The following is a 26,387-nucleotide window of genomic DNA, read 5'->3' on the forward strand; positions in this document are numbered from 1 at the left end:
TGGTGCACCGCAAGCCTTCGAGAAACCACAATTTGTTCAAATATTTTTATCTGCAGTAAACTTCTCAGTCCTTTCACATCATTTTTCACGCTTATTCCTGCTTCCTTGCTGTTTGACTACCCTAATCTTGTACCCAGACCTTCTAAGGCCGAGCATTTCAGTTACAAGGTAGAATCTGGGTACGGAATTATGACTCGGTATTTTTCACTCAGCGGAAACGGGAAATGACGTCATCAATATCCACAGAAAGTGAAGCACACGGTTCCCAGACTAGATTTTTCTAGTAAAACACATATTTCTATATCTTTCATACCATTTTCTTGTCGGTGCGTTTTCTTTCAGCCTTATCTTTCAGCCTTATCTACTTCTAGAAATCCTTCAAATTATAATAATTTCCCATTTTTCGTTATCATCTTATTTTCTGTCTTTGTTTGTTGGTTTGCTTTTTATTACTTTTGTTCAGTCTTTTCCTCGCTCTCGGACAGAGGCGGAGACAAAGTGAGGCGCAAGTTCCAGTTGATCAATTTCGCTTTTTTTCTTCTCACTGGATTTTCTGTCGCGAATCTATCGATACAGGAAAGCCAACAATTAAAAAGAAAGAGATTTTGCATTATGTAATTGTCATTTATTTCAGTAAAAACGTTTTTTTTGTTCAAATTAGAGCTCGTGATGATAAATGTGACAAGACTAAAGCAACTAATCTGCATTTGTGACACGCATGATTAATCATTATAGCGTTCACCAATCAAATGTTTGTGTTGAGTCCATTGTAATCTTGAGTGGCTTGTAAACGTCTTGCTCTTCGGGAATGATAGCACACTCATAAATGAATAGCAAATTTATCTCCTCATTACCGTCGATCGGAGTGGAAAAGACGGAGAAAAGCAAAGACTGCGCGTCCAGGGATAATTAAACGCGTTTATGGCGAGTTTTGTGCGGCCAGATGAAGCGCCAAAGCCTCAACCGCGTTTATCGAAATGGGAGAAAGCAGATATTCGAACTGAACGACGTTCCCGAGCGAGTAAACATGAACTTATGCGCGAAAATATTGCCGACAAACTTCGATGTCCGCTTTGTTTCTGCCTTCCTTGTGTCGTTATCGTCTTTATCTTACTCATACTCATCGGAATCTACGTTGTGCGGCCCTATGTTCAAGGTAAAGTTTTTAGTTTGTTTCAAGTTTTGAGTTCAGTCTGCGGAACTGTTTGTCGTCTGACAGCTTGTCGATTTCAGAATCGTAAACATTATTGTAATTTGCAAGGTAGGCAAGCAAGCTATAATGAAAGCCGTGTAAATGTAAATCTACCGAAGGGTCATCACTTTTGTTTGCTACAGGATTAGTGAAGTGGTTTCTTAAAGAACTAAACTTTTTTTGGTAGTTTTTGCGTTACTTCACACGTGCACTTGAGTTATTGCTAAATCGTCGCTCATTAACCTCTACGAATGTTACAAAGAGATCGGCTTTTGTGTTCACGGTTCACATCTGTTGCAGGAAAAAATAGTATAGTTTGTAGGCACTGATCCAAGCAGTTCTTGCAATAAATGAATAGAATATTATGTGTTTGGAAAGTGAAATCTTTTGAGGACATCAATTTGAGAGGTTTCCATGCTATTCCCGATTTCAGTGCGTTTGTTCCGCTAGACTGTACTTGTTGTACGCTATAATTATCTCAGAATTCTTTCAGTTCTGTTTACCGCTTCGACATTAGTCTGTACTTTTACAATGTCGTTTGTTACGGTAGTTTTATACCGTGATCCCTTGAAGTTTCCTGATGCGTTTGTCATGTGCTTGTCACCTCTACGATGTGGACGACAATCCTCTGTCGTCCGAGTCTTCTACAGCCTTGGGAATAAAAAGACCTCGATTGTGTAAGCTTTTCCGGCACTTGGCCGATATTAAAGCTTTGAAACCGCATTATTCTGCTATCTGACAGAATAAACAACAAAATTATTCAGCTGAACAATACTATCTCTACTAGTTTAATATCATGATAGTCTAGTCTAACAACTTAGGAACATTTTCAAGTACTTGCTCCTTTGCGTAGGTATTCAGCATTTGTGTCGGTGTATTGCAAAAGCCGTCAAATTGACGCCTACTTAGTGAATTTCAATCTACACTGTGCCTCCCTCTTGTCCCAAAACAATATGATAATTGTAGAGAACCCGTTCTGGGGGTCCACTGTGTCCCTCTCCACCCCCTTGTGGTTTTTTTCGCTCCCTGGAGACCCTTTACTCCTTGGCGACCCACTCTTGGTGATCGAGTTAGAAATGTTACTTTAATTTTATTCCTAAGGTGTTAACACATCTCTGTTTCGACTCTCAAACAGGCAGAGGATTAGTTTCTACCGATTGCGTGGTAACTCATGTAGAGTTTTTTCAAGAGGGTTCCTGTAGTCACCGAACAGAGAAATTCGGTCCCTGCGTCAAAATTTTCGTAAGTATTTGGTATATCGCAAGATAGGATAGTGTTTATGAATGTTTTTATTGAAAACCATCCAAGGGGCTGCATTACTCTTACCAGCGGAACACAGAAGAGGGGGAATTTGAGAAAATTGATGTAAAAATTTAGCGTTACGCAATTTGCGTGACAAGCTGGTGAACGAGTGCAATTTTTTATTACTCTTTAAAAATTCCCCTGATACTCTAGTTAAAGGTGTAGGCACTGCCCGTTGTCTTTGATCAACGGCGAAGGCGAACTAGATCCATCACTTGAAATCGAGGCAAGGTGATAAAATTCCATCGAAAAAAATTAATTTTCACGGGATTTGTTGGGCTTTTCTCAAGCTTCTTCGTTAGGCTCCTGAGAGAAATGCTTCTTAAAATAATTCAGATTACTTATGATGTGCTGCGAATCTTTTCAGGTGATGTACGATGTTGGCCAAACAGCAAAGTTTGAAGCGGTTCTCATGGAAAACGAGCAAGCTTTAGCTTACTGCGAAAAGGTTGTCGAACTTGCGTTTTCGTAAAGAACTTTGAGTACAAAAATTCCCCTGATACTCTAATTGAAGGTGTAGAGTTTTCAGATTTCCATAATTGATAAGAGAAATGGTCTGAAATCTACCTGTTGAAAGCTTCCATTCTGGGCATAAGGGACAAAAATGCGCCCACGAAGCAACACAGTAAGCGAAGAGAGTGTCGCCTGGTAAGGAGTTCTCTGGACGTTATTCCTCTCCAGACCTCTCCCAGATCCCCTCGTGGTTTCTTTCCTTCCTATTTCACAAAGTCAAGCCTGTTGACTGCTTATTCCAGGTCAAGCTAAGGGGGGGGGGGGGGAGGGAGGGGGTAGATTTTACATGGAGCCATTGAGGCGCTCTCAGTAAATACTTCCATCTTACCATAGTACAGCTAGTAAAGGACCAGAAGCAGAAGATGTCATCTGATTGGTCGAGAAAGTGTTACAATTTTTGTTTAACCAATGATAGAGCGTAGTGAGGCAAAACTAGAGCCCTCATTATTAGCGCTGCAGGGCCTGCAGGGCCTGCAGGGGTCCGGTACTAATTATCAGTCCGTTGCTCATGGTCTCATAATTTCTAAGAATCACTCGTGCCGAAGCGCCAATAACGATCGCCTGAAAACCAGAGCAGCGATCTTGGATATTTTGACACTTTTTTCCCCTTCCTTGGATGATAATTGAACTTGATGCTCCGTTCTTTTCCTTTACAGTGTTCTTTTACGTTTGGTAACAGTGACCTGTTCGGAAGGTACAGCTCATGTGCTTGGAACTCTGATTTAACCATGGAGGACTGTGTGCCAACATACATGGAGCTGTACGGAACGGTGAGATATGGTTAAGGGGTTTGATATTGTTTGAACTGGCATTAACTTGATTCGATCGATTCAGTAAAGAAGAAATGCTCGCGCTAATCTCTATCTGATCATAAAACGACCATCACCAATGATGATGGCATCAAATTTCAGTTTGGGTGTATTGGACAACCCTCCAATTTTCATGTAAAAAAAAGTTGACAGTAGTCGAAGAAAGCTTTCCAAAAGATATTTCGAATATAAATTAATGTCTAGTGAAGATAACTTAGTACAGGCAACTTATAGGTACCGGAACAATTTTAGCCTCGAGCAGAGAAGCTAACTGTTCACCCTTAACCTTTGCCTCTTTTCCCAATTTTTTTGCTCTTTATTGAAATCTTGACCAGTCCTTGAAAAGTAACACTAAAATTGTTTCTGTTTTTCAGGTTAACAATACATTTTCTTGCTACTATGATCCTGAAAATACGGAGGACGTAGCGCGCATACTCAAGGTAGAATTTCACAGCCACCCTCTCCCCAATCCCCTCCCTTGTAGGAGTAATTGTGCCTTTCAGGGGCACCATCCGATTCAGAGGTAGTAAACACACCAATAATCTGTAAAACCTCTTCACTTTCTGAAAAAGTTTAATCAATTGCTGTGGGAATTACTTAAAAATAATTTCGTTTCGAGCGCCAGACCTTTGTGGGAGTCTCGAAGAGGGGCCATTGCTGGAAATCGTTATTTACTTGAAGATATTGATTTTACTGTTCTAATCACGTAACCAACTGTGTGATCTCATTCAGATCTCAAGCGCAGAAGCAGTGTGCCTGATTCTATTTCCACTTCTGTTTTTGCTGCTATGGCTTTTGGCTATTGTCTTCCTCGTCTATGACAATCATCTCCGAAGGTAACGCTCCTTTTACTCTCTAGTTTATTTACGTTCGTGCTTAAATCGTTAAATTTTTTCTCATGTCGTCGAAGTGTTCATGAAATGCCGGTTTTGTTGCGAGTATCAAGGAGTTTGCAGACATGGTACAAGTACGGTTCGCGCGCTGGAATCCGAACCGAAAGGTCTGGGTTCTAGCCCTGGTCGCTTCCCAGAGCCTCATTCCATCCACGAGTATAACGGTTTGGGAGAATACTTCTCCACACGAGATACGAATGTACCTGTGGACCCTCAAAAAAAAGGGGGGGGGGGTACTTGACTTAAGGGAAGAAGGGTACTATGACCAGGAGCCAAGTCGTCCCAATTATTAAGTAGTAATGTTGTTTCCTCTCTCCACTGTATACAGTGTCGTTGATGAGCAGATCATCCAAGAGAACGTAAAAGCTAACAAGTATCCTAACAGGGGTGGGGTAAGAAATGGAGGGACTCTGCCGCTGAGCAAGCAAAATGGTGGTTTAGACTTGGATACTTCAACAATTGGAAGCGTGGAGTCGACTGCGGTCAGCGCCAACGCAACACCACGCACGCGCCGGAGGAGAAAGAAGAAAATGCCATGCGCGAGGCAGCATTATCAATTCGACTACCTTGATGAAGGGATTTTACTAGAAGATAAGCCCCTGTCGTATTCAACCGACCACCCCTATAGTTACAGCTTTGTGACTGTAGACACTTCGCCTGTGTGTACATGCAATCACAACGGATTTCTAGAGGCAGGGTTTGATCGACTGCCACAAAGAGATTTATACACAAGCTTCACATCAGCATTTGGTACACCAAACCGAAGCTACCCTTCGCGTTACTCTGGTCGGCCAAGTTGGAGTTTACCAGAGTCCTTTGTATGATCTAACACTCTCGTCTCCGGAAGAGTGCTCGTTAGCATCTGGTTGTTCTAGTTGTTAGCTAGACTATGAGTATTCCCTCCTCCCCGCTTGATCCTTTGCGCGATTGATTAGCAACTATCCTGGTGGTGTGTGGACCATAAGATCCAAAACAAACCAACCAAAAGAGCACAAGGAAAAAGACAAAGTCCGTCTAATATTTGTCCGAACCTGCAGTTTTATTTCGAAATCGATCATCCTAGTGATACGTAGAAATCGATAACCGTATATGCAACGTTTGGGATAACGAGACTGCTAGAAAGATGGCTGCAAAACGGCGACACTAATGAAGATGTCGAAAGAGTTCAAATGACAAACTATCTAGAATACGTTTGAAACGGAAAACCCATCATCTATTTTGACTAAATGAGGGTATTTAAGTGAGAAAAAACAAAGAAATGATGAAATAAAATATAAACGTTTAAAATGAATGTTTCCAAACCTGGTTGGTGAGGAATTGATATAAAGCAATACTAATACCATTAGGTTACTTTCCCGCCATCTGCCAAGTAGCGAATTTGATAAAACTTGCCAAGGAAAGCCAAATTAATATAAAATTTGTTTATTGACCTGTAAAACACAAGGTTACCTAGGCGAGACAAAATACCATTCGACGGGTGTTAACAGAAGATTTTAAAGGCATCTGAGTTTAACGAAGTGAGCTGATTAGTTCTTTTGCAAAAGGCCCCCCCCTCCTCGTTCCCCACTCAAAAGTACACATTTCGATTTAAACTCCTCTAGACCGACTTTTCTCTCGATGGAAATAGTTTCAATGATTTTCTTGACTAAGGGTACATAGAATTTCCTGAAAGTAAACATTGCCGCGAGAAAACAGAAAAGTAATCATTGATGGACAAAGAAAGAGAAAGGGCAGCACACCCTGATTGGAACACAAAACTTTGTTTCATGCAGTATAAAACGTTTCCAACTCGTACAAGAACAATATCAAATAAAATGGAGCGACGAACGGATTGCCCAATTTTGACATTAATAAGTAATAATTATGGGAGGCAATTTTTTTTTCAAACAAATAATCCAAATAATCCAATTTTCTTTCTTTTACGAAAGATTATGCAATCCCCCCAACAAAATCAGGCGCGTCACGCTACGCCTCTTCCTTGTCACAGCACGATTCCCTGTCACGCAAAGCTTGTATATAAAGTAACGCACTAGATACGTCCGAAAGAACGCCAAAATTTCCTTTTTCAAAAGAATGAAACGTCTTGGTTGCAATAGTACAAAGTATACGCTAACTAGAGGAAACATTCGTTAACTCCAGAGAACACTAGTTGTTCCACCTGGATGTAGTTCAATAAGACCAAGAGCGTATGCCAAAATGAACGCGATAAATGCCACCAAACCAGCCTTGATGTACGTCCACTGAAAACAAAAAAATCCAGAAGACACTTCATAAGAATATGATTCCGGAACTGAATGCGATCAAACCTTAAGCTACTCCCATGAGTTTACCTGCCCAGGGTTGTCGTTAGGCGCCAGACGAAAAAGGGGCGACCACTGGCTGGTTTGAGCCGGCGATCGCTCGGCAAGGTACAATAACACTCCTGAGCAAAAGCACTCATAATCCTTCAATATCGCACGCCATCTTTGAGCCGCCTCATTTGGTCGGCAGCCTAATTTCTGAGCTTCAAACCTAGCATACCCGAAGTGCATATAAAGTTTGGAAACTTCGTCATAAAGGTAAGCTTCCGAGGGGAAATTTGGCTTAAATTGACCTTGTACTGACAAAGGGGCTGAAATTAAAGTTACGCCGCACTGGCAGACTCTCAAGAAGTAAAACGCAAATGAAACTAAACGATTAGATTAGCTCTAGTTGCACTTTTGTGAAGGGATTACAAGTAGAGAAAAACTCACCAGATGTGAATTAGCGTCATTTAACTTTTGGATATTCCTCTGAGCGTCCTCTTGCGTTTTCTGAAGCTTCACTTCCGTTTCAAGAAGTCGCTCCTCGAGGGCACTAGCCTAAACCACATCAGAGGAATATGAATATGATTGAACACACCTGTGACATATTTTTTACGCGCTACACGCCAGTTTTACGCTTTCCTTCGCTGTATACCTGTTTGAAGTCTTCCATAACAGCAGTCTAACTTCGGTCATGCGCAAAGGGATAAATTTAGCCGGTTGCACGCCAATTTCTTCGCGCAAAATTTCAAAGTTTGGATTAGATTTGCTTCATAAGATTGTTGGAAAGTCATCGAAGAGAAATTAATCCAGCGAGATTGATTATAACGCGATAAAAGCGTAATTCCCGATCTTGAAAAGCACCATTTAGTCAATAACAAATTTAAATACCTGATCTTCAGTGAGTTTTTTCTCCGTTATTTCCCTTTCAATCTTGCCTTGTAGCGTAGTCTGAAATGACAAACAGCACACTGCTTATACCGCTAACCAAAAACAAGGCCACCTAAACGCATTAGGAAGCACAAGCACCCTTCGATAAAATTGTCAAGGGCTCCACAAACCTGTTGACGCATAATTTTTTCGCTCAAAAATTTGCTCTGGTTTTCGATCTCACGGTACGTTGCTTGAAGACGGGATTGATCAGAGGTCAAGCGGTTGTTTTCCCTGCGGTATCTAAGTTCATGGAAAGAAAAAAAACGATCAGATGAGTGAATAAGCTATTGATAGTTTTTATTCCGAAGAATTGATCCGCTAGATTGAAGGATCTTTTCCACAGTCGTAAAAAACGACAGTGAAAGAGACCTATCAATCCTATGGGATGAGGTCGACTAAAAACAGATTGAAAAAAAAGGAAAAGGGAACGACTTCGTCATTGAGTTCGGGTATTCTGGTGAAGAAACTCAAAAGTTTGCGACTCACTTTTTCAGCTCGCTCTCCAAGATCTGTATTCTTTGTTTCAGGATGCGATTATCGTCTGTGACTGCACTCAGCTCCACTGTAGCAGCAACCACAACAAAAAAAGCTGATTGAAATCAAACTATAATATTCTTTCATTTTGTTACATTTTCGACCACATAAAAATTTTCAATCACTTGCCACAACAACTCCTTGTGTGGGGCAAAGAAAAGCCTGATATCTAAACACCCCACTGAAATAAATCCAGATTTAAAGAAATTATTTGAGTCTTCCTAGACCATTAATGACGTCCCATTTCTTCATAACAATAGAAATTACTGACCTTTATTCTTGCTAGCATCCTTCGCACTCCTTGCTGCCTGTTTCTGCATCTCCCGCGCATTGTTGATGGCGGTTTCCGTGGCGTGATGTTCGCATTTTTTCTCCAACGCAAGGAGATCTTTTTCTCGTAACAGTTCATTTAGTTCTCCTGTACATTAAGATCGATTCAACGAGGGATAAAATTAATATACAGAATTCTGTTAAATCCCTAGTTTTGATTAACAAGTACCTTCTCTTAACTCATTAACAAGAGGACACAACGCAGCCAGAAGGGAGAATTACAAATTGAATCTTGGTAGTTACAGGTCAATTAACTTACGTTTTAGTTGCGCAACAAATTCTTCTTTTTTCCGAGTGCATTCTTGTTCTTCAAGTAATTTGTCTGTAAAATCAAAAGCAAACAAACTTTAATTTTTTAGGGGAAAAAAACCAAAATGCATCGTAGATTTTACTTTCCTTGTTTTGTTTGAGACAAGGATGGTATTTCACTTGGCCTGTGTAGCTGCATGTGGTTTGGGGGAGTTTTGATTTTGATCGAGCACCCGAAAAACCGCTATACTGAGAGGGCGCCATATTCTACTCTAAAATAAATATATCTTGTTTTTAATACACAGTAGCTTCGAGACCAAAAATGTACAATCACAGCGCACATTAAACAAAATGACGGGAAGGGAAAGGTAAAGAGAGCAAAATAAATGAGAGAACTTCAATGATGTGAATACAAGAAGTCAAACGAGTGAAAGAAAGCAAAGCAACGTAACGGTGAGACGGCAAAGTACCTCTCAGGTCTAAAATTTGCTGTTTGAAGTCTTTTGTATAAGCCTGCGCATTTTTCAGCTCCTCTGAAATAAGATGAAAACGCCGAATAAAAATAAAAACGGACAAAATAAAATAGGAAAAAAAAGTTAAAACAAAAGATTTATTAAATAAATAAAATCAACTATGAAACATTCAGCAAAATAAATATGAGGTGGTAAATATGAATTAGTTACTGTTGTGAGTGTCAGCAGTGTTAAGAACACGTTGATACATTAGGAAAATCGATGTGATTGGTTCAGAAAACACGCACCACCTTCGCAACCAATCACAAGTAAATCTAAAACTCCCTGGTCACCCGCGTTTTCCCGCGCTTCCTGCAGTTGCTTGTTCCTACCTAAAGGTCTCCTCTCCTCCTTGTGCTAATTACCTTTATTCTGTAAGTCTCGACCTCGGAAGTTAGGTCAGTGACCGAGCATGACACAAATACTAGTAACCTCTGTTCAAATGGAAAGCAACTTTTACAAATTCACGAATATACGTGACCATCCACACCTCCTTTTAACAAAATCTCTGCCGAGGTATTGTTAGGAACACACTAAAAACAAGAAAGAGTCTGGTAAGAACTGAAAATCACCTTGCAACTCGACCACAAGTTCGTTATTTTCCTTCAGTTCTTGTTGGGTATCATTCAGTTGCCCTGCAAACAAAACAAATATATCTGAGCGACTATCTCAAGAGCGAATTCTCCTTCGAGAGTTTTTTAACAACCATTATTACTTAGCTCATGTGTAGAATAAAAATTGTCAGGTGCTTTTTTACACACAACGGGAGGCAAATTGCCAAATGGAAGAGATACAGTGACTATATTTGACGCACGAAATAAAAAGCTCATAACTTAAACCGTATTTCGATTAGCATGTCATTCCTACTGCTGCCGACGGCAACACGAAGGCATCCTCTATTTACCACCTCTGAATATAGCGAAAAATGTTTCCATGAGAAGTGGTAATGTACGCCAATTGTAACAGAAAACTTTCTAGACAAAATGCAGCTGAATTTTGCATCTCTTACTCAGTAACAATTCTGTCCACATGTTTGCAACAGCAAATCCGAAAAGGAATTGCCGCTTTTAAAAAGCAACACATGAAACTAAAAGAGTTAAAAACGTCACAGATACGAAATATTGGACCTCATTGTCACGGTTGACGATTATTTCCTTCTGATGTAATAAACTGTAAGAGTTTACAAACCTTGCACATGCTGCGACTCTTCGTGCTCATTATCGATGATTCTTCCAATTTCAATGAATTCTCCTGAAAATTACAACAAACTTCAAGTCAAATCGAGAAATTTTAAGATGGACTAATGGGCACACGAAAATTTGTCAAACTCCGTTGTGGCTTTAACTCTTTGGTACCGGAAGTATAAAAGCCAATTCTATTAATTTTATAATTTCCTTTTTTCAACTAAAACACTACGTATTCGAATTGTGAAAAGTTTCCCCTCAACGGGACCAAATTTTGTACTGCTTCTTACAAAAAACGACGAAAATACAACGATTTTAAACCCAAATAGTGTTGCTCACATTAATGCTTACTAACGCACGACAGGAAATGGTCCAATATTTGTAATAAAAATAATATTAAAACGTAAATCATTTGTATTAATAGCAATGTATGTTGTAATCCCAGACCAATAGGAGTGCACGAAAATATATATTACCAGCGACATAATATCTGTGAAGAAACATGCCAACAATGCAATATTGTTTACCTTTTATGTCTTGTACATTGTGTAAACTGTCTTGCAACAATTGCCTTGCGTTCCGTGGTTGATCTACAGAAAGAACCATGGTAATGTAAGTAACAACTTACAACAAAAGATAAGGCACAGATAAAAGGCATAGAAAGTGTATTAAATTTTCTTAAGAGTCTTCCACAGTCGACCTTACAGACCGCTCAGATTTCATGATTAAAAAGAGTTCTGAAAACTGGGTCAGTTATGCCATCAGCATCTCGTAACAGAACAAACTAAGATGTTTCACATTACGCTATCGTACGTCACATACCAAATCACATAAAGCCTGTCTTGCATCTCACATTACGACGAAAGAAACGCGCTATAAATCGTTTATAAGGTCGATAACAATAAATCCATCACTTACGACCAGAAGTTTCCTCTCGATGCGACTTTTCAGCAGTGACATCATTAGCAACTATTTCATCTTCGTCATCGTCATCATTATCAGCTGAGAAACAAATTAAAACAAGAAAATGAGACTTTTTATAAGAATTTGTAATTTTTAGAGCGCATTTACAAGGAAAAACGTAGCCACATACAGCAATACTAATGACATTGTAGTTTTGTGTACATTAGAGCGCTTTCCTCCAATGAGTGCCCAAAATCATAGTAATCACAATGGCCAATCAGAAGAAAGAAAAATATCCTAAAGAGCCAATCAGGACTAAAAAACAAGCAAACTGCCTGAAGCGCGGGAAAATGCGGGCGACCAAGTCGTAATTGGCTTTAGTTTTGTATCTGATTGGTCGAGAGAGCGGCGCGAGTTTTCTAAACCAATCACAGAGCAAAGTAAAGCAAAACCGATGCAATCCGAGATTACTTTCAAAACTCAACTGAAACTGGCGTAAAGGTCAGGACTATGTAGTGCTTGACTGGTTTTTTTGTAAGCCTTACACAGTCACGGGCAATGCTAACCAATAAAAGTTGCAACCAATCCTTGGACGATCATGCGACATGAGATTGAGAATATTTTTTGCACCGTCTCAATGAATGTCCACTACTCACCAGACCACCTAATCATCATCAAGTGCCTCTCTTCAGCCATGGTTTTCACCTCACAGATGCGATCTGACAAAATAAGGAAACTAATTACGAATTTGCAAATAACAATGCAGAAATAATGAGTGTTGCCTGCCAGTGCAAGAGGTCTAGCACTGGTAATTAGTGCCAGAGCCTCAGCGAGCCTCTCCCCGACTCTTCTCAAATCTTCTCACGAGCGGAGAAAAGCGCGTCCTGTAGCACTCATATTAAAGGCCAGCTCGCAGTCTCTTAGTGCAAGGCGCAGCTAATCAGGTTTTCCTTGAACATGCTCTGTACTTCCTTTTAGAACACGCGCAAGGAACTCTAAAATAATCTGCAACAACAACCTACGAGTTGCGACTTGTTTTTCACAGCTATGAGCTGTAGGTTATACACTTGTGTGTGTTCTTGATTTGATTCATCGTTTTTCCATGTAATTTTTAGCTGATACGAGACCTCAGCAAGGACCAAGAAAGTGAAAAAACTGGTGGACAAAGTGCCTTAACCGTATCAACGTGAAGGTACAATACATGCAAGTCAAGCTATTTGAAACCAATACAGAGAATAGCACAAGCTTCTTTTCTTACCATAAAGTCTTCTGACAAGATCCATCTCATCAGACAAGTTTCTGTTATCTATCTTATCTATGTCATGGTCATCATGATCTGTTCACAGAAAAAAGAATTGAATTACTGCGTACACCGAATACCTTAAGGAAGCGCTGTTTAGCTGACACAATTTTTGTGCTTCGAGATGGCAGAAATTTCCGTTTGGATGAAATTTACGAAATCCTCTGTGACAACATTGTAAAAGGGGATAGGAAAATGGAAAAATAAATACCACTTACTAGCGACAGGCTGAGAGGCATCAAAATGGTCTCCTTCATCACCACCGATGTCACTTGGAATGGACAGATTATCAATGTCCTGAAGATGGTGCTCCACCACTTGCTCTGTAATAGAAGAAAGAAACACGATATATTGATTGTCTAGGCTGGGGAGAGAAAGAAATTTGTACCAAGAGGGCGGTTGTCGGTCAAAATAAGGAGAGGGGTAGGGGTGGGGAAGTGAAGGTTACTTCTCTTCGCCCTTCCCCCACCCCCTACCCCCACCGTCCACTCTAACTCCAAATCAAACAGGGCCGGTCGGATAAACGATCGCGAGTTTACAACGTTAGCTCGCACTAATAGGACGCGTGCACTGCAGGCTAGAGATGTTAGAGGTGGTTGTTTCCAGATGGTTTACACATTTGATATAGCCAGTGACTAGAGAGACACTTCAGTTAGATAAGAGGCCATGACTGTACACGTACACGTAGAAATCACAGACGGTAAAAACGATTTTAGCCACATCGTACCTTCAAGTGAGCGAATTTTTTCACTGTCTTCCTTCGCAGTTAGTTGTGACTTTTCTAACTCGCCTACGAAAAAAGGGAATAAAAAGGATTTAATAAAAAATAACTGCGAGGCAACACATGAACCATTTACCAATAACTAGCCAAGAGTACTTAACTTCTTTCAAAAATTTCTTACGATTTTCTTACATTTCCAAGCAGACGGCTCATGATTTTTTCTTGAGTGATACAACTTAAAATTCTCTCTTCCAACATATAGAGAAATGTGTGACAACCATAAGGGAAAATTAATAATCAGATCTCGAGAGTCAAGGGCTAAGCCACAGCAAGCCATTTAAGATCAACGCCAATCACTAGAATGAGCCTACGATAACACGAGTGACTTGTTTTTCTCTCCGTTAAACTGAAATATTTCAACAGTGTTATCATCTTTATTCAGTTTTTTTACGGTTAAAACAATCACTTTTAATTTGGTTGCATACCTCTCAAGAACGCCACCTCACACTGGCTTTCTTTGTGTAACGACGACTTTGTTTCTTCTATTTGCTCTGTTGACAAGAAATGGGCACAATATTTCCACTTGTTTACCACAAAGAAATCCAGACCTACCACTATAAAAATGTCTATACTCACAAAAAGCCAAGAAACAACGAGGAGTGTTACTAATCCCCACTGGATGGAATGCCATTTCACCCCTTGGTTACCAGCCCCCCCCCCCCCCCATAGCATTTCATCTGAGTCCCCGAAAATTCGCCAGTACCCAGTTATAAACCCTGTCTTTTTCACTAACTTCACTTTGGAGATTTTCAACTTGAACTGAGAGGGAAAAAAATGACGTGTATATGTTTCAAGGTTTCACAGACAAAAGAATGGTGAAACTATACTCTACATTTAGTATCTCGAGGACTCTACATCATAACTAACCTTGTAGGATTTTAACGTCATCTGTGTTTGAATGATCACCGTCCTCCATGTCTTCCAGTTCTATTGCATCTTCTGTAAAGAAATAGAACCAAAAAAAATTAACAGTTTTAAACTACATTATTTTGCTGGGCCAAATGTAATACCAAGAGAAAATAGGTTAAAGTCTAATCGTGTAAAGTAATTGAGTATGTTCTTCAGAGGGTTTATGTAACAACCTGAGAAGGAAAGGGATCTGAAAAACAACTGCTGCCTCCATCAAGAATTGTCGCAAGGGCAGAAAATGGAGAGTTAAGTACGCTGCAGAGGTTTATGATTAAAAGAGCTAGAACCTTGACCATTTCACTTCCAAGATCTTTTTGATAAGCTCCTTATAATGTCTCAAACAGTTCTTATGATGTTAGTTCCAAGAATTTGGTAATTGATCAGCTAATAATCCCCTAATTGATTTATTTTGGTTGTTCTCCTCACCTGTCTGCTTGGTATTGTATTGATAATGTAAGGAGAAACTTTCCCTTGGTCACTAATAGAGTTTCAGGGTTAAAGAGCACTCTTTCCACAACATATTTGTCTATTCCATTTAGCTTGAAGTTTAAAATTTCAATCAGACTATTGAGGACAAGTTCCTGGGCCAACAATTGCTATAAATGTCAAGACATGTACGAACTGTACAACTCACCACCATCCAAACTTTCTGGTACTGATTCCAGTTCTCTTGTTCCATTTACATCAACAGTCTCAATGACAGTTTCATCTACAAATACCAACAAATAAGGAACATGCAAGAAATACTGTCAAAGCAATGTTCAGAAAGCAAATCAAATCTTTTTAATTATCAAACTCATTCTCTTCATGGAGAGTTTTTATGCTACGGCACTCATAAAAACAACAGACACCAGAAACACTGATGGAGTGTTGTAATTCAATGAAAAGGCAGATCAGCTGTTGAAAACTAAACAGAAAACAAAAATTTTTTTCAAGTCCTACTTACAACTACTAGTTTCAGTAGTGTTCTTAGCTGCGAGGATCTTCTAATTTCATCTTTCCACCGCAGTGCAAATATGTGAATTTTCATATATCTAAATCTTCATTCAAGTGGTGATTAGTCCCTTGTTTTGAGGTTTGCATACATCTTGAACTTAACTTTTATTAATCAGCACATACTTGACCTGTTAGAATCATGTCAAAGTGTTCACAGTTTTTTTTGTTTTAGTTCAGAGCAAACTTGACTGAGAACACAAACAGTCTACTTTACATTTTTCTTTACTTCACTCCAACCCAATAAACCAGTGAACAAATAAATTAGTCTTGAGGAAAATTTTGCAAATTGTGAGATGCAGGCCAATGGTTTAGAAAAGATTTTTCTTGTTTTGACCCTACATCCCTACAAAATGAATTTTTATGTCTTTACCTAAAACCAAAATTAACTATAATACATTGCTTTTAAAATGTTTTGCACATCTCCTTGTAATTTTACCAGCAAGATAAAACTAGGTTTTTGAGCAAATCAGATTTTTCTCATAAAAATTTAGTATATCAGTTATATAACAAAATTCTATGTTTTCTAGCATAAGTCCTTCTTATTCATGAATATAAATTTTACTACAGTAGATAAAACATTGATTATTAATGTTAATTATCATAAGTAATGAATCAAAATAAAAATATTATTGCACTTTATCCCTGGGTGATTAAGGGATTAGTTATCCACTAATTTCAAAGGGTTTATTTGGGAAAAAAAAGTTGACAGTATCACAATGACAACTAATAAGTACCTGCTGGTACCTGTTTTGTTTGCACATATTAAAATATGTGTATTGGAATACTGAGATACCAGCAAAAATTTTGGCTGCAATTTCACAAAAATTCATCTAGAATTCTGCATAATCAATGTCAAACTTTTCTTAGAAAGATTTAGTTTCAAATATTGGGAAAAAAAGTTTTAAATCATCATACTTTAGCATCCAAGTAGAGAAATAAATAAAATTTGCAGATCAAATTGTTAATTTCTCAGATGAAAAATGCAAACTTAAGATATTCATTTCCTTATTAAACAGCTAATAAGCCAAAGTACATAATGAAGAAGACAGAAACAGAATATATGAACAACCTTAACAACGAGCTTCCTCACAAAAAACTCAGACAAGTCATCAAGAAAATTTTTAACCATCTCTAACTCAAATTCATAGATTATAATTCATCAAAAGGCAGAAATAGAAAGTTCCCAAAGGAAGAAACAGTGCATGTATCTGAAAGTTCTTCACCATCTTTTAAAGAATTAACACTATTAAAACCAATTCACAGGAAAAGCAAATATATTATGGAGCTAATAAATTTTCAACCTACCTGTAAAATAAACAAACCAGAAAAAATGCATATTTTCCATTTCAAGCTCTTGTTGAGAACAAGAGCTTTCGTGCTGATAGCTCAACTTAAAACCCATCTAGGAATGTTAAAATTCTCCCAGTCCTCTCAAATGTTTATACAAGTTAACAAGCTGGCATTCAGCCAACAGTTCATGAACCACAGACTGATGTCTGCCTAAACATGTGGTCAGAGTGATGGAACAGATCAGATAATGCAGATATGGAAATTACACCACAATCTAATCTCTTACATGTGCATGTAATTAATTTTGGTACCAAGTCAGATCAATGTTACTGCAAAGGAGTTCCCCAAAGTTGTAATACCTGCTGCCAGTTTACCTACACCTGCTGCCAGTTTACCTACACCTGCTGCCAGTTTACCTACACCTGTAGAATAAATTTTGTTGTCACAATGTCATGCAATTGAAATAAAATTATACCTTGTAGCTGGATCACTGGTGATTTGTACTCAGCACCTGGCTGGCGATGTTCATCTTTAGTTTTGTCAATGTGAACTAAAAATCATGCCAAAAACATGGTTAGAATGACAATCAACAAAACCAAATTTAAGGCAGAGTAAAAACATCTTCTAAGGGCTCTTATTGTACTTTTTTCTCTTGTTTTCAGAGTCAAAGTATAAGTGTGTGCAAATGAATTGGCAGGCAGATTTATTGGTTAGGCTGACTTTTGCTGGCAAAGGGGAAACACCTTGCTAAGTTTGAACAAATTCTGTTTGAAATTCTGTTTATTGGTGAAGAAACTGAAGTCAAATTCCTCTTAGAACCACTGACTTGTTAAACTTGTTAATGTGCATAGTCAAGACTGCCTAGTCTACAAAGTTGAAGTTGGAGGAGTTGAACTGGGGCTGAGAAGTTAAGACACACTGCAAAATGGATTAGTGTCAGTATCTGAACAATTGTACATCCACCTCTCTCCTAACCTAACATTAATCGTGACTTGTTATTAGGTAATGGGAGGGGTGGGTAGGTGCACATTTGCTCAGATACTAGCATTGATCCAAATTCTCTGAAGAGGAATATTTAATTTTGAAGTCTTAAAATCAACTTGGTTAAAGCCCTCAATCATAGTAACTGCAGTTACATTGATCAAATTGGTGAGCCAAGGAGTATAACATTTGTTATACAGAGCATGCAATCTTTTTATCAGTAGAGAAATTATAGATCTTGGTTCAGATAGAGGCCACAAACTATTTTACCTTTCATTGCTTCAACTTGTTCTTTCTTAAAATCACATTCTGCTTGTAAAGATTCTTTCTGTAAATAGAAAGTAGTGAATAAATTTTACTTTTAATCTAGAAGCACACAAAGTTTTCACTCTAATGGGTCAGCAAACAATCACTGAGAGAGCATTTAAGATTGGTATTTGCTATTTTGCAAAAGTTAGAAGATCTCCAATGACAAAGTCTGAGGATTTGCTAATAAACAGTTACAGAAAACAGCAACAGACCAATGTCATAAAAATGCTCACAAATGTGAGTTTAAACATGATGCTTATGCCGATGATAAATGACAGGGAAGAACTCTGACTTGACTAAACATTCCACTTGTCTTTCATCAACCCTGAACAAAATTGCAAAAAGTGTCTTGTCGACAAATTATGCAGATATCTTAACTAAGTATGAAAATGGCTGTGAGCAGCTGGTGAGAGACTGGATTTTTTTGTTTCCTGTTTGCTGAAGAAGTCATGCTTAACATTTCCAAAGCCTGTCTTCTTTCCTTCATATCAACAAACCTGTGCAGCTAATGAAGCTTCACGAAGCTCTGCTTCTTTTAGTCTCATTTCAAATTCAGTTTTCTCTTGAAGAGCCTACAAATAAAACATAATTCAAAGTTTAAAACAAAAGGGAAAAAAAGACATTCACCCTATTACACCCCTGTGAGAGATAGAGCATATAATTTCTCCCAACAGTACCATCCTTGAATCAAACATTAGGGTCATGACAATAAAAGAAATGATCATGAACCCTCGAGGCTCTTGATTGTTAGACAAATTCTCCTAATACAATTATAGAAAATGTATAGAGAACTTGCATACTGATGTCAGGCTGTATGAGGTTGATATAAGAAAGGAAGCTTTTTAAACCTTTCCGAAAGGTGAAAAAATGTCACATATCAAACTGCTAGGGGTTACCTGTACATGAAAGAGATAATAAAAGTTTCATTATAGTAAGAAACAATTCAAGGTAAGATCTAAGATCTTCTTTTAAAGCTGTAGTCACTGTAGGTTGTTCTAGTGACATACAAACATAAGTAAAAAATTCTTGGTTGGTAAAAATTTGGTCTCTTTATGTATGTGCATACACCAATGAACCAATGTCATCATGATCAAACCAGGCATCATTTTGTAGGCTTAGACTTTATTGGTAACTTTTGAGCATTTCAGATGCCTTGATTTCGTTGTTTTGAGTTTGAACACAATGCATGGTTAACTGCATTCAAATTAACAAAACATTTTCACTATTAACTCACCTGCTCTTCAACTGCGGAATGTCTCTTTTCAGCTTCTTCAACTTGATCCTGAAGACTCTGCATTTCTTGTAATCTCTGGCAAGTTAAGAAGAAATTACAATGTAAGTCAAAGAGAAGTTTACACAAGGGTAAGAATAACATCAGTGAGATTTACCACCACAGTAAGGAACTGAGCTTTATAACATAATATGAATTACATAAAGTTGACTGACACCAATGAAAAACATAACAGGGGTGACACCATTCCCTTACCTGCTTGTGTTTTTCAGCCAAATCTCTAAGTTCTTGCTGTGATCTTTCATATAAGGACTTGAAATGAAGACATTCATCCTCAGCGTTGTTACATGATTTCTACAAATTATAGAACAAAAGGTACAACTTACATAAAAAGCTTTTTCACATGTATACTTACAACCATTTTTCCATTGGCTCTACACAATAAAATACACTTAAACCATCAGTTACCTCTATTTCAGTTAATTTTTGAATAGCTTCTAATTTTTCCTGCAACACTTTTTTGAGGGACTCCTAGGAGAGACAAAGCACAATATCTAAAGTAAGTTATCAGAAGCACCATATCTACAAGCAAAGAAAAACACAAAGAAATCACCTTAACTTCCATATTCATGCAAGGAATGCCATAAACTGTAGATACATATACTTGCCTACGATAAGGTTTACATGTATACTAAAATCATAGGGGTTCAGGAAAAAAAAAAAAAAAAAAAAGGTTAAGTCTATACTAATCAGTATGTCCAGTTGCACAGTCATACAGCTGGAACCAATCCCAGTTTCCATAGCATGAAGTGACTGGGAGTATCACTTCTCTTCCCCCTCCTGGAAGAGATGTCCTGACCAGGTCTGGCACCTGAACCCTCAAATTGGAGTCCAGTGCTCTAACCCTAAGGCCACAACGTCTCAGGATAAAAATCAAAATCTGACACAAAACACCCACCTTTGCCCTCATCTCATAATTGTGTCTTTCCTCTTGGAGAACAAGCAGTTCTTTTTTTATGTCATCTTCATTTAAATTCTGGAAAAGATAAATGCCATCTTAATTTTCCTGTGTCCACATACTCGACAAGCTTACTTGAAAAATCCTCACTTTGACCATTAATGTTCATACGTCAAATGTTTGTTGTGAACACATGGTGCTCCATACTTTACCTTTGTTAAAGTTTCCAGCTGATTTTCCAAAATCTCTAATCTTGACAGCAATTTGTCCTCTTGAGCAAATGACTGAAAAGGAAAAAATCAAAGATACATGTCCATGCAACTTTAAAATTCAGAGTACAGTATACATGAAAGGCATAGCCATCAAGACATCCTAAAGAAAACACACCAATGCCATAAGCAACTACCTGGGTATTGTCCTCCACTGCTCCTTTTGAGTCTGATATAAGTCTCTGAAGATTTGCCAGTTTGTTTTCCAGCATTTGTTCTCTGTAGAGTGCATCCTGTCAAACAAAAAAAGAGGTAATGAGAAATTGAATTTTATCATTAAAATAACTACAAGACAAGTGACTTTTTTTTGCATGAAAATTTCACTTATCAACCCAAGAATGGCAAATAATAAGGACACACTAATCAAACATGATATACTGCTTTACATTTACCTGTAAATACTGGGATAACTGCCATATTTCTTGTGCTTGGATGCCATTTTCATTCTGTTGTGAGAGTGGAAACAACATTATAGGAATTTAAGAATTATATTAATTTTTAATATTATCAATTCTAATCAATATTTAATAATTGGTATGTTTTATTTCTACTTATCCACTGGATGACCATTCATCCATTGGATAGTGCTACCTGCTCTTTAAACTACTGGTGCCTAGTTATTCAAAGGTTGGATAATGCTATCAATACTATCACTGCTATCACCCTACATCTTGACTAGTGGCAAAAGAAAATTATTTAATAGTTTATCTTAAGAGTAAAGGATTAAAGGAAAACTGCCCTTTAACAACATACCAATGCAAACAAGCTTCTGGGAACACCACTCCTGCAACAAGTTAAATCATAATCAAGTTATCAATGAGTGCAATGTCTCTCAAACCCCCACCATAGTGATGTGTGTTCATTTTCATTAATAAATGTAGTTAAGTGTTTTTTCTCTAACCAGTACTTCTATTTTGCTTTCAACTGTCTACTGCTATATTCGATTTGAAAATAATACATTTTATTGTGTTTAAACTATCTTCAACACTAAAATGGCAGAAAATGCCACAGAAAGCAGTAGTATCTGATGCATTTTTGTCAGTGAAAGTTAAAATGTCTGGACTTGTGTGGAGGGTGGGGGGGGGGGGGGGAAAGTGGATGTCAAAGTTTGAATTGATTGATGTGTAACCCTTACTGAGCTTATAATAACCACAGCCTGACAACCATGACTTACTTGGTTGCTTCTTTTCCATCAGGTAGAAACAGGGTCACAGTAGCCACAATACAGCCATGAGTTACTGAGAACCAATAAATGAAAAAGACATTAAGTCCAAATATGAACATTTTGTCAGTTTTATCACCTCCTTATACTCCTGAATGGAGAGAAGGGCTATCATAGTTAGATATCTTGTCTAATAACACACAACTATGAGCCTAAACCTTAAACCCTTAAATCCAGGTTTTGGAACACTAAGGTCTGATTATTTAGAAAAAAGCTTAGCTATTGTTAACAAAACTGCATTCAATCAATCCTCAATTCAGCTAGACCTTTTATCTGAACATTTATGTTTGTGAACAGTGTAAAGACAGCAGAAATCGTACAGTGAAAGGACATTTATTTAATTAAATCAATCCTTTTAGATAGAAAGCCTGAGGCCCACTGATTGTGTAAGACCATGGTTTTGGTTAGGCTTCATCTCAATAACCGACTCTAAGTCTCCTTCTGCACAGCACTACCACTCTTAAAAATAAAACATGGAATCTTACAAAGTTAAGCAAAATCTCTAACCTTTTTTAGAGTTTTCCACTACATCCACTCCAAACTGAACAATATCCCCAGACTTTAATTCCTTTGGCTCACTCTCCTCTGACCCTTTGCTAAGCCGCACATTGTTCACAAAAGTTCCATTGCTACTTTTTGTGTCTTGCAAGAAGAACTGAAACAACAAAATCATTTATATTATATTTCAAATATCAGCTAATATCAATGAATAACATAGTCTGAGATTCATAAAATTTACTCAATGATGCTAAAATCTGCAATTCATAAACACATAAGTTATTCACAACAAGGTTTAAATTTCTGTCTCAGATGGGTAATTATTGTGTTGAGTGACTTTCAATTAGTTCATGTATTCAGAAAGACAAATATATCTACAGAATAATGTAACAATGGGCAGAGTTGCTTGGAGATTCAAAACATATCATCTGGTTGTGTCAGTCCTTTTTAGAAAAAAAACCACTGACAGAAGCTGTGAGAAGGATAATGCATGCAGAGTTATAATGAACACATATCAAAGATACCTATAATGAATGTATCAACATGTAACATTGTAAATATAGTTAATGAGAGCAGAATTCACTCTACCAAATTATTTTCTTTGTTTTTCTCTTCTCAAGTATTCTTAAGCAGTCCTTATGCGAAAATATCTTTACCACAGTTTTTTTTCCAAAAGACCTCTAGCTTAAAATCACACATGTCAAATTATCAATATAGAAACCTGCTCAAGGAATACTTGCTGAGAACAATTTGTTAGTATAAGTGACTACACAAGGAAACTTGCCAAGGGTACTTTTTTTTGTGACAAAAAATTCTGATGGAAATTCTTCTCTACCATTTTTCCCAGACTTTGTTCACTGGGATATTATTTTGGACTCCACCATACATTGGACAATTTTTCCTTGAAAAATTAGAACTTGCTGGTATGACTGTACCTTGCTGTTGTCATTTAAGTAACCACATAACATCATCTCTTTACTGTATTTACAGACTATATTAGATCAATACAACATTCTCTAGGTTTTTAGACAACCAATTAATACTATGAATACTGAATTAAATACAAGGATAAGCTGGTTTGCAACATACAGGTATCAATGGCCACTTCATGCTTTTAAAACAAATGTTTTGATAATTTTGACTGATATCATGATATGCCTGATCAGCTGTAAATGGGGCACAGCACTTTTGCATTGCTACATTTCATTACAGGTCAAGTTCATTCTATTCATGTACAATAAATCAAAGGAAACAGGAAACACGATTAACTAAGACTATTATTCCCTCTACTATGCAGTTTATCTGATGAGCAGTTGTGTAAATTTACATGTAGAGTGTACCTCCAACTGGTTGAAACTGTAAAGAAATGTAAACAATGAAATTCTTATATCAGAATAACTTTTTTCATTTGAAAGTTTTAGTTGCTTTGCAAGAACATACCCTGGGTAACTTTCATTAAAATGTTTGCCAAACAAAATGATGTGTTTCAGCCTGCATATACATTTGAAAATTAGCAATTTTTTGAACAAACAAAATGGTATTTACTCAAATTGAATGAAAGCATTTCCGCTGCGGTTCAGACAAGTTTGTTGACACCTCCAACTTAGACAGGAAAGAGTAGGAGGATGTGAACCAAATAAGGCAAACTTTTTAGCAGAGAAGAACAATTTCGTTTGCAGTTCGGCATTGAAACTGAAATCACACGATGAAAGCATGCCACAGAACATACTACGATCAAATAAATTTTTGAATTTCAAATAAGACTGCATTACAAAAGAAACAAATTCTCAACATATAACCTTTAAATTAATTAAATTCCAAAACACATAATCTTTTGGAAGGGATAGTTTATCTAACGAAGCGTTTAGACGATTATCTCCACTTGTGCCGGCTTTTAAATCGAAGGCGGTTTGCCAATAAGAAAAAGAAAACCACACAAAAAAGTTGCTCGATCAAAGATCAATACAGCTAACGTGTAAGTAGCATGTGACAAGTCGAAAATAATCACAAGTTGTGTTTCCGGAAAAATTCACGCAATAATAAATGTAACAAGGACCCTTGAGATTAACTTTTATATGTTACTTTTAAAGGAAGAATCTTTCTCTCGACAAAGAAGTTTTAGTATCATCTCTCAGCGGCGAAACACCAATGTCATTGAATTGGTTCAAAACGTTACTCTTTAAATTGAACAACCACTTACATCACTACTCAGGATTTCAAGATTAAATCGTATTGTGCAATTTAAAAGATTTAAATTACTTTCTAGTTAGCTGAAAGAGCTTTGCAGACAACAGTTATAATGTCTCGATGTAAACATCACAGTTATGATAATCCATTTATTTCACTGACCTTCCCGTCTTCATACCATAGGATAGCATGGTTCCTCGACAAGACCTTGCAGTCGAAGATACAATTGTTTGTGGCTGGTCTACTCTTCGCTACTGAACGTCCTATCTTTACCGGCTCCGTTAAAGGAACTCTCCTTTCCTCAAAAGGATGAGAATTAGGCCGCGAGGTGAATACTGCCATCGCCATTTCCCTGATTTCATGTTGTTCATTCGCCGACTAGAGTGTACGTGAGTTGACAACTACAGCGCATGAGCAGTTCAAACGGTCGGGTCTACAAGGGTTTACTGTCATGTGATTTAAAAAACTTTACCCTCTACCCCTCCCACGACAAAACAACAACAAAAACGAAGGATTGATTGATACTAACAGAAACAAGCGAAAAGTAACAAATAAGTAAGACGAAAAAGTAAATATAGAAGAATAGAACAAAGAAAGAGAAGCTTAATTATAACAGGAGAGCCAGAAATGTGAAACTTTGATATTTTGTGAAAGTCCTTAGCCCATAGCCGGACCAAGTTGCATCGCAGTTCCCGGAGCGCGGAGCCAGGTAAGCCCTTCAATTCTCTCTCCTGGCTGCTTCACATTACCTTGTATAAGTTATGAAATTTTGGTGTTAGATCAATTTAACTACTACCTGATGAGTTGGAGCATTCTCATTACCCGTTTGCTAGACAATGTATGGATATTATGGGGAGAAGTTATATGTTAATCACCTCGGTGTGTTGAGGGGTTTAACGTCAGCCCCTCGCTAATTTTTGGAGTAGTATTATCTTGTATACATACATTTAATTCTTTACAATGTCATCACAATAATATTTGTTACCACTAGCGTTTTTGGTTATTGTTCATATATTCTGCTCTAAGAATTGGTCAATATCTGCTTTACATATATAAAAAGTTCTTGTCTAACTCAAAACCAAAAGAAAAGAATGAATCACCCTAACTGATCAAGGCAAAATGATGATCTAGCTCACAATAAGCTCAGGCCATACATAATATTAAAAAAAAACACATTTTCTTTCCCTATTTTTTTATAGAGCGCGTGCTGATCATGTGTGAAGTTATGTACAAGAAGGACGAAAATGCACTACAGACTAATGAGGTCTGTCTCGAACGAAACCTGCTATGCCCTGTACATCTGACGCAGTTGTGCGTGCAAGTCATGACCGTCCTATGCAAAACAACAACGTGAAATCATCACAATTTGCGTCGTCTGCGAACCGAAACCGCGACGACAAATTATTTTCATTTCCATTGGGAACTCAACGCTTCTTTTATACATTATGCTGAAGTTGAGGTGTGGAGCTGCATGAGACGATAAACAAATGCAGCAATTTTTAAAACTCTAATTAAAGGCAGAAATTCATTTTTTAATCGAAGTCTTCCTTGGCGTTGCCGTCCTGACTGCTTAAGGTCCCTACTAAAGCACTAGCAACGGAGACTTAGCCAGCTTGACTTGTTCACCTCTTCCTGGTTATCCGGCTGCCAGAACCCGACTCCTTTTTATTATTTAGTTGTTTATTATTTAGTTGTTTAGTTGTTTTCTTTGTTTTCTTGTGTTTTTCTTGTTGTTTTCTTTGTGCACAAAAAAGGCAAGAAAGTTACGTTCGTGTTTTAACGAATTTCACCCTCTCTGACAGAAGTTCCCTTAGTTCTAA

The 26,387-nt window shown here is 37.7% G+C and overlaps 2 protein-coding genes across 5 annotated transcripts; one reads left to right on the top strand and one right to left on the bottom strand.

The window, feature by feature from the left end:
* Nucleotides 1-751: 751 nt before the first annotated feature.
* Nucleotides 752-6,000, top strand: LOC113683707 (uncharacterized). Its single transcript, XM_027200978.2, has 7 exons — nt 752-1,156; nt 2,328-2,434; nt 2,862-2,942; nt 3,664-3,777; nt 4,191-4,256; nt 4,549-4,652; nt 5,038-6,000. The coding sequence occupies exons 1-7, from the start codon at nt 922-924 to the stop codon at nt 5,531-5,533; spliced, it is 1,203 nt and encodes a 400-aa protein (XP_027056779.2). The 5' UTR covers nt 752-921; the 3' UTR covers nt 5,534-6,000.
* LOC113683709 (uncharacterized) lies at nt 5,725-25,174 on the bottom strand. Of its 4 annotated transcripts, none has more exons than XM_089207740.1 (33): nt 24,730-25,174; nt 22,390-22,537; nt 21,835-21,898; nt 21,414-21,444; nt 21,053-21,106; nt 20,798-20,893; nt 20,604-20,675; nt 20,392-20,469; nt 19,902-19,964; nt 19,689-19,787; nt 19,437-19,511; nt 18,700-18,774; nt 18,164-18,221; nt 17,388-17,462; nt 15,261-15,335; nt 14,585-14,656; nt 14,143-14,196; nt 13,664-13,726; nt 13,155-13,259; nt 12,895-12,972; nt 12,293-12,355; nt 11,652-11,735; nt 11,261-11,323; nt 10,738-10,800; nt 10,122-10,184; nt 9,508-9,570; nt 9,048-9,110; nt 8,730-8,876; nt 8,411-8,486; nt 8,053-8,164; nt 7,883-7,942; nt 7,442-7,549; nt 5,725-6,949 (listed from the first exon to the last, which is right to left on the bottom strand). In XM_089207740.1, exons 1-33 carry the CDS (start codon nt 24,913-24,915, stop codon nt 6,839-6,841), a joined length of 2,697 nt encoding a protein of 898 aa, XP_089063866.1. In that variant the 5' UTR covers nt 24,916-25,174; the 3' UTR covers nt 5,725-6,838. The 4 variants fall into 4 exon arrangements, with proteins under 4 accessions (XP_089063866.1, XP_027056780.2, XP_089063868.1 ...); XM_027200979.2 differs by having other exon boundaries at nt 14,143-14,208; XM_089207742.1 differs by lacking the exon at nt 9,508-9,570.
* Nucleotides 25,175-26,387: the final 1,213 nt, after the last annotated feature.

Source organism: Pocillopora damicornis, chromosome 5 (genome assembly GCF_964200805.1).
Source record: "Pocillopora damicornis chromosome 5, jaPocDami1.2, whole genome shotgun sequence".
Lineage (NCBI taxonomy): Eukaryota > Metazoa > Cnidaria > Anthozoa > Scleractinia > Pocilloporidae > Pocillopora > Pocillopora damicornis.

Excerpts from the sequence above, each read along its gene's own strand:
- LOC113683707 (XM_027200978.2), top strand. The coding sequence starts at position 922 with ATGGCGAGTTTTGTGCGGCCAGATGAAGCGCCAAAGCCTCAACCGCGT. Across the intron at positions 2,943-3,663 it reads CTTTAGCTTACTGCGAAAAG|TGTTCTTTTACGTTTGGTAA; the intron begins GTTGTCGAACTT and ends TTTCCTTTACAG. Across the intron at positions 3,778-4,190 it reads ACATGGAGCTGTACGGAACG|GTTAACAATACATTTTCTTG; the intron begins GTGAGATATGGT and ends TCTGTTTTTCAG.
- LOC113683709 (XM_027200979.2), bottom strand. The coding sequence starts at position 24,915 with ATGGCGATGGCAGTATTCACCTCGCGGCCTAATTCTCATCCTTTTGAG. Across the intron at positions 11,324-11,651 it reads TCGAGAGGAAACTTCTGGTC|ATCAACCACGGAACGCAAGG; the intron begins GTAAGTGATGGA and ends TTCTTTCTGTAG. Across the intron at positions 8,877-9,047 it reads ATTTGTTGCGCAACTAAAAC|GAGAACTAAATGAACTGTTA; the intron begins GTAAGTTAATTG and ends CTTAATGTACAG.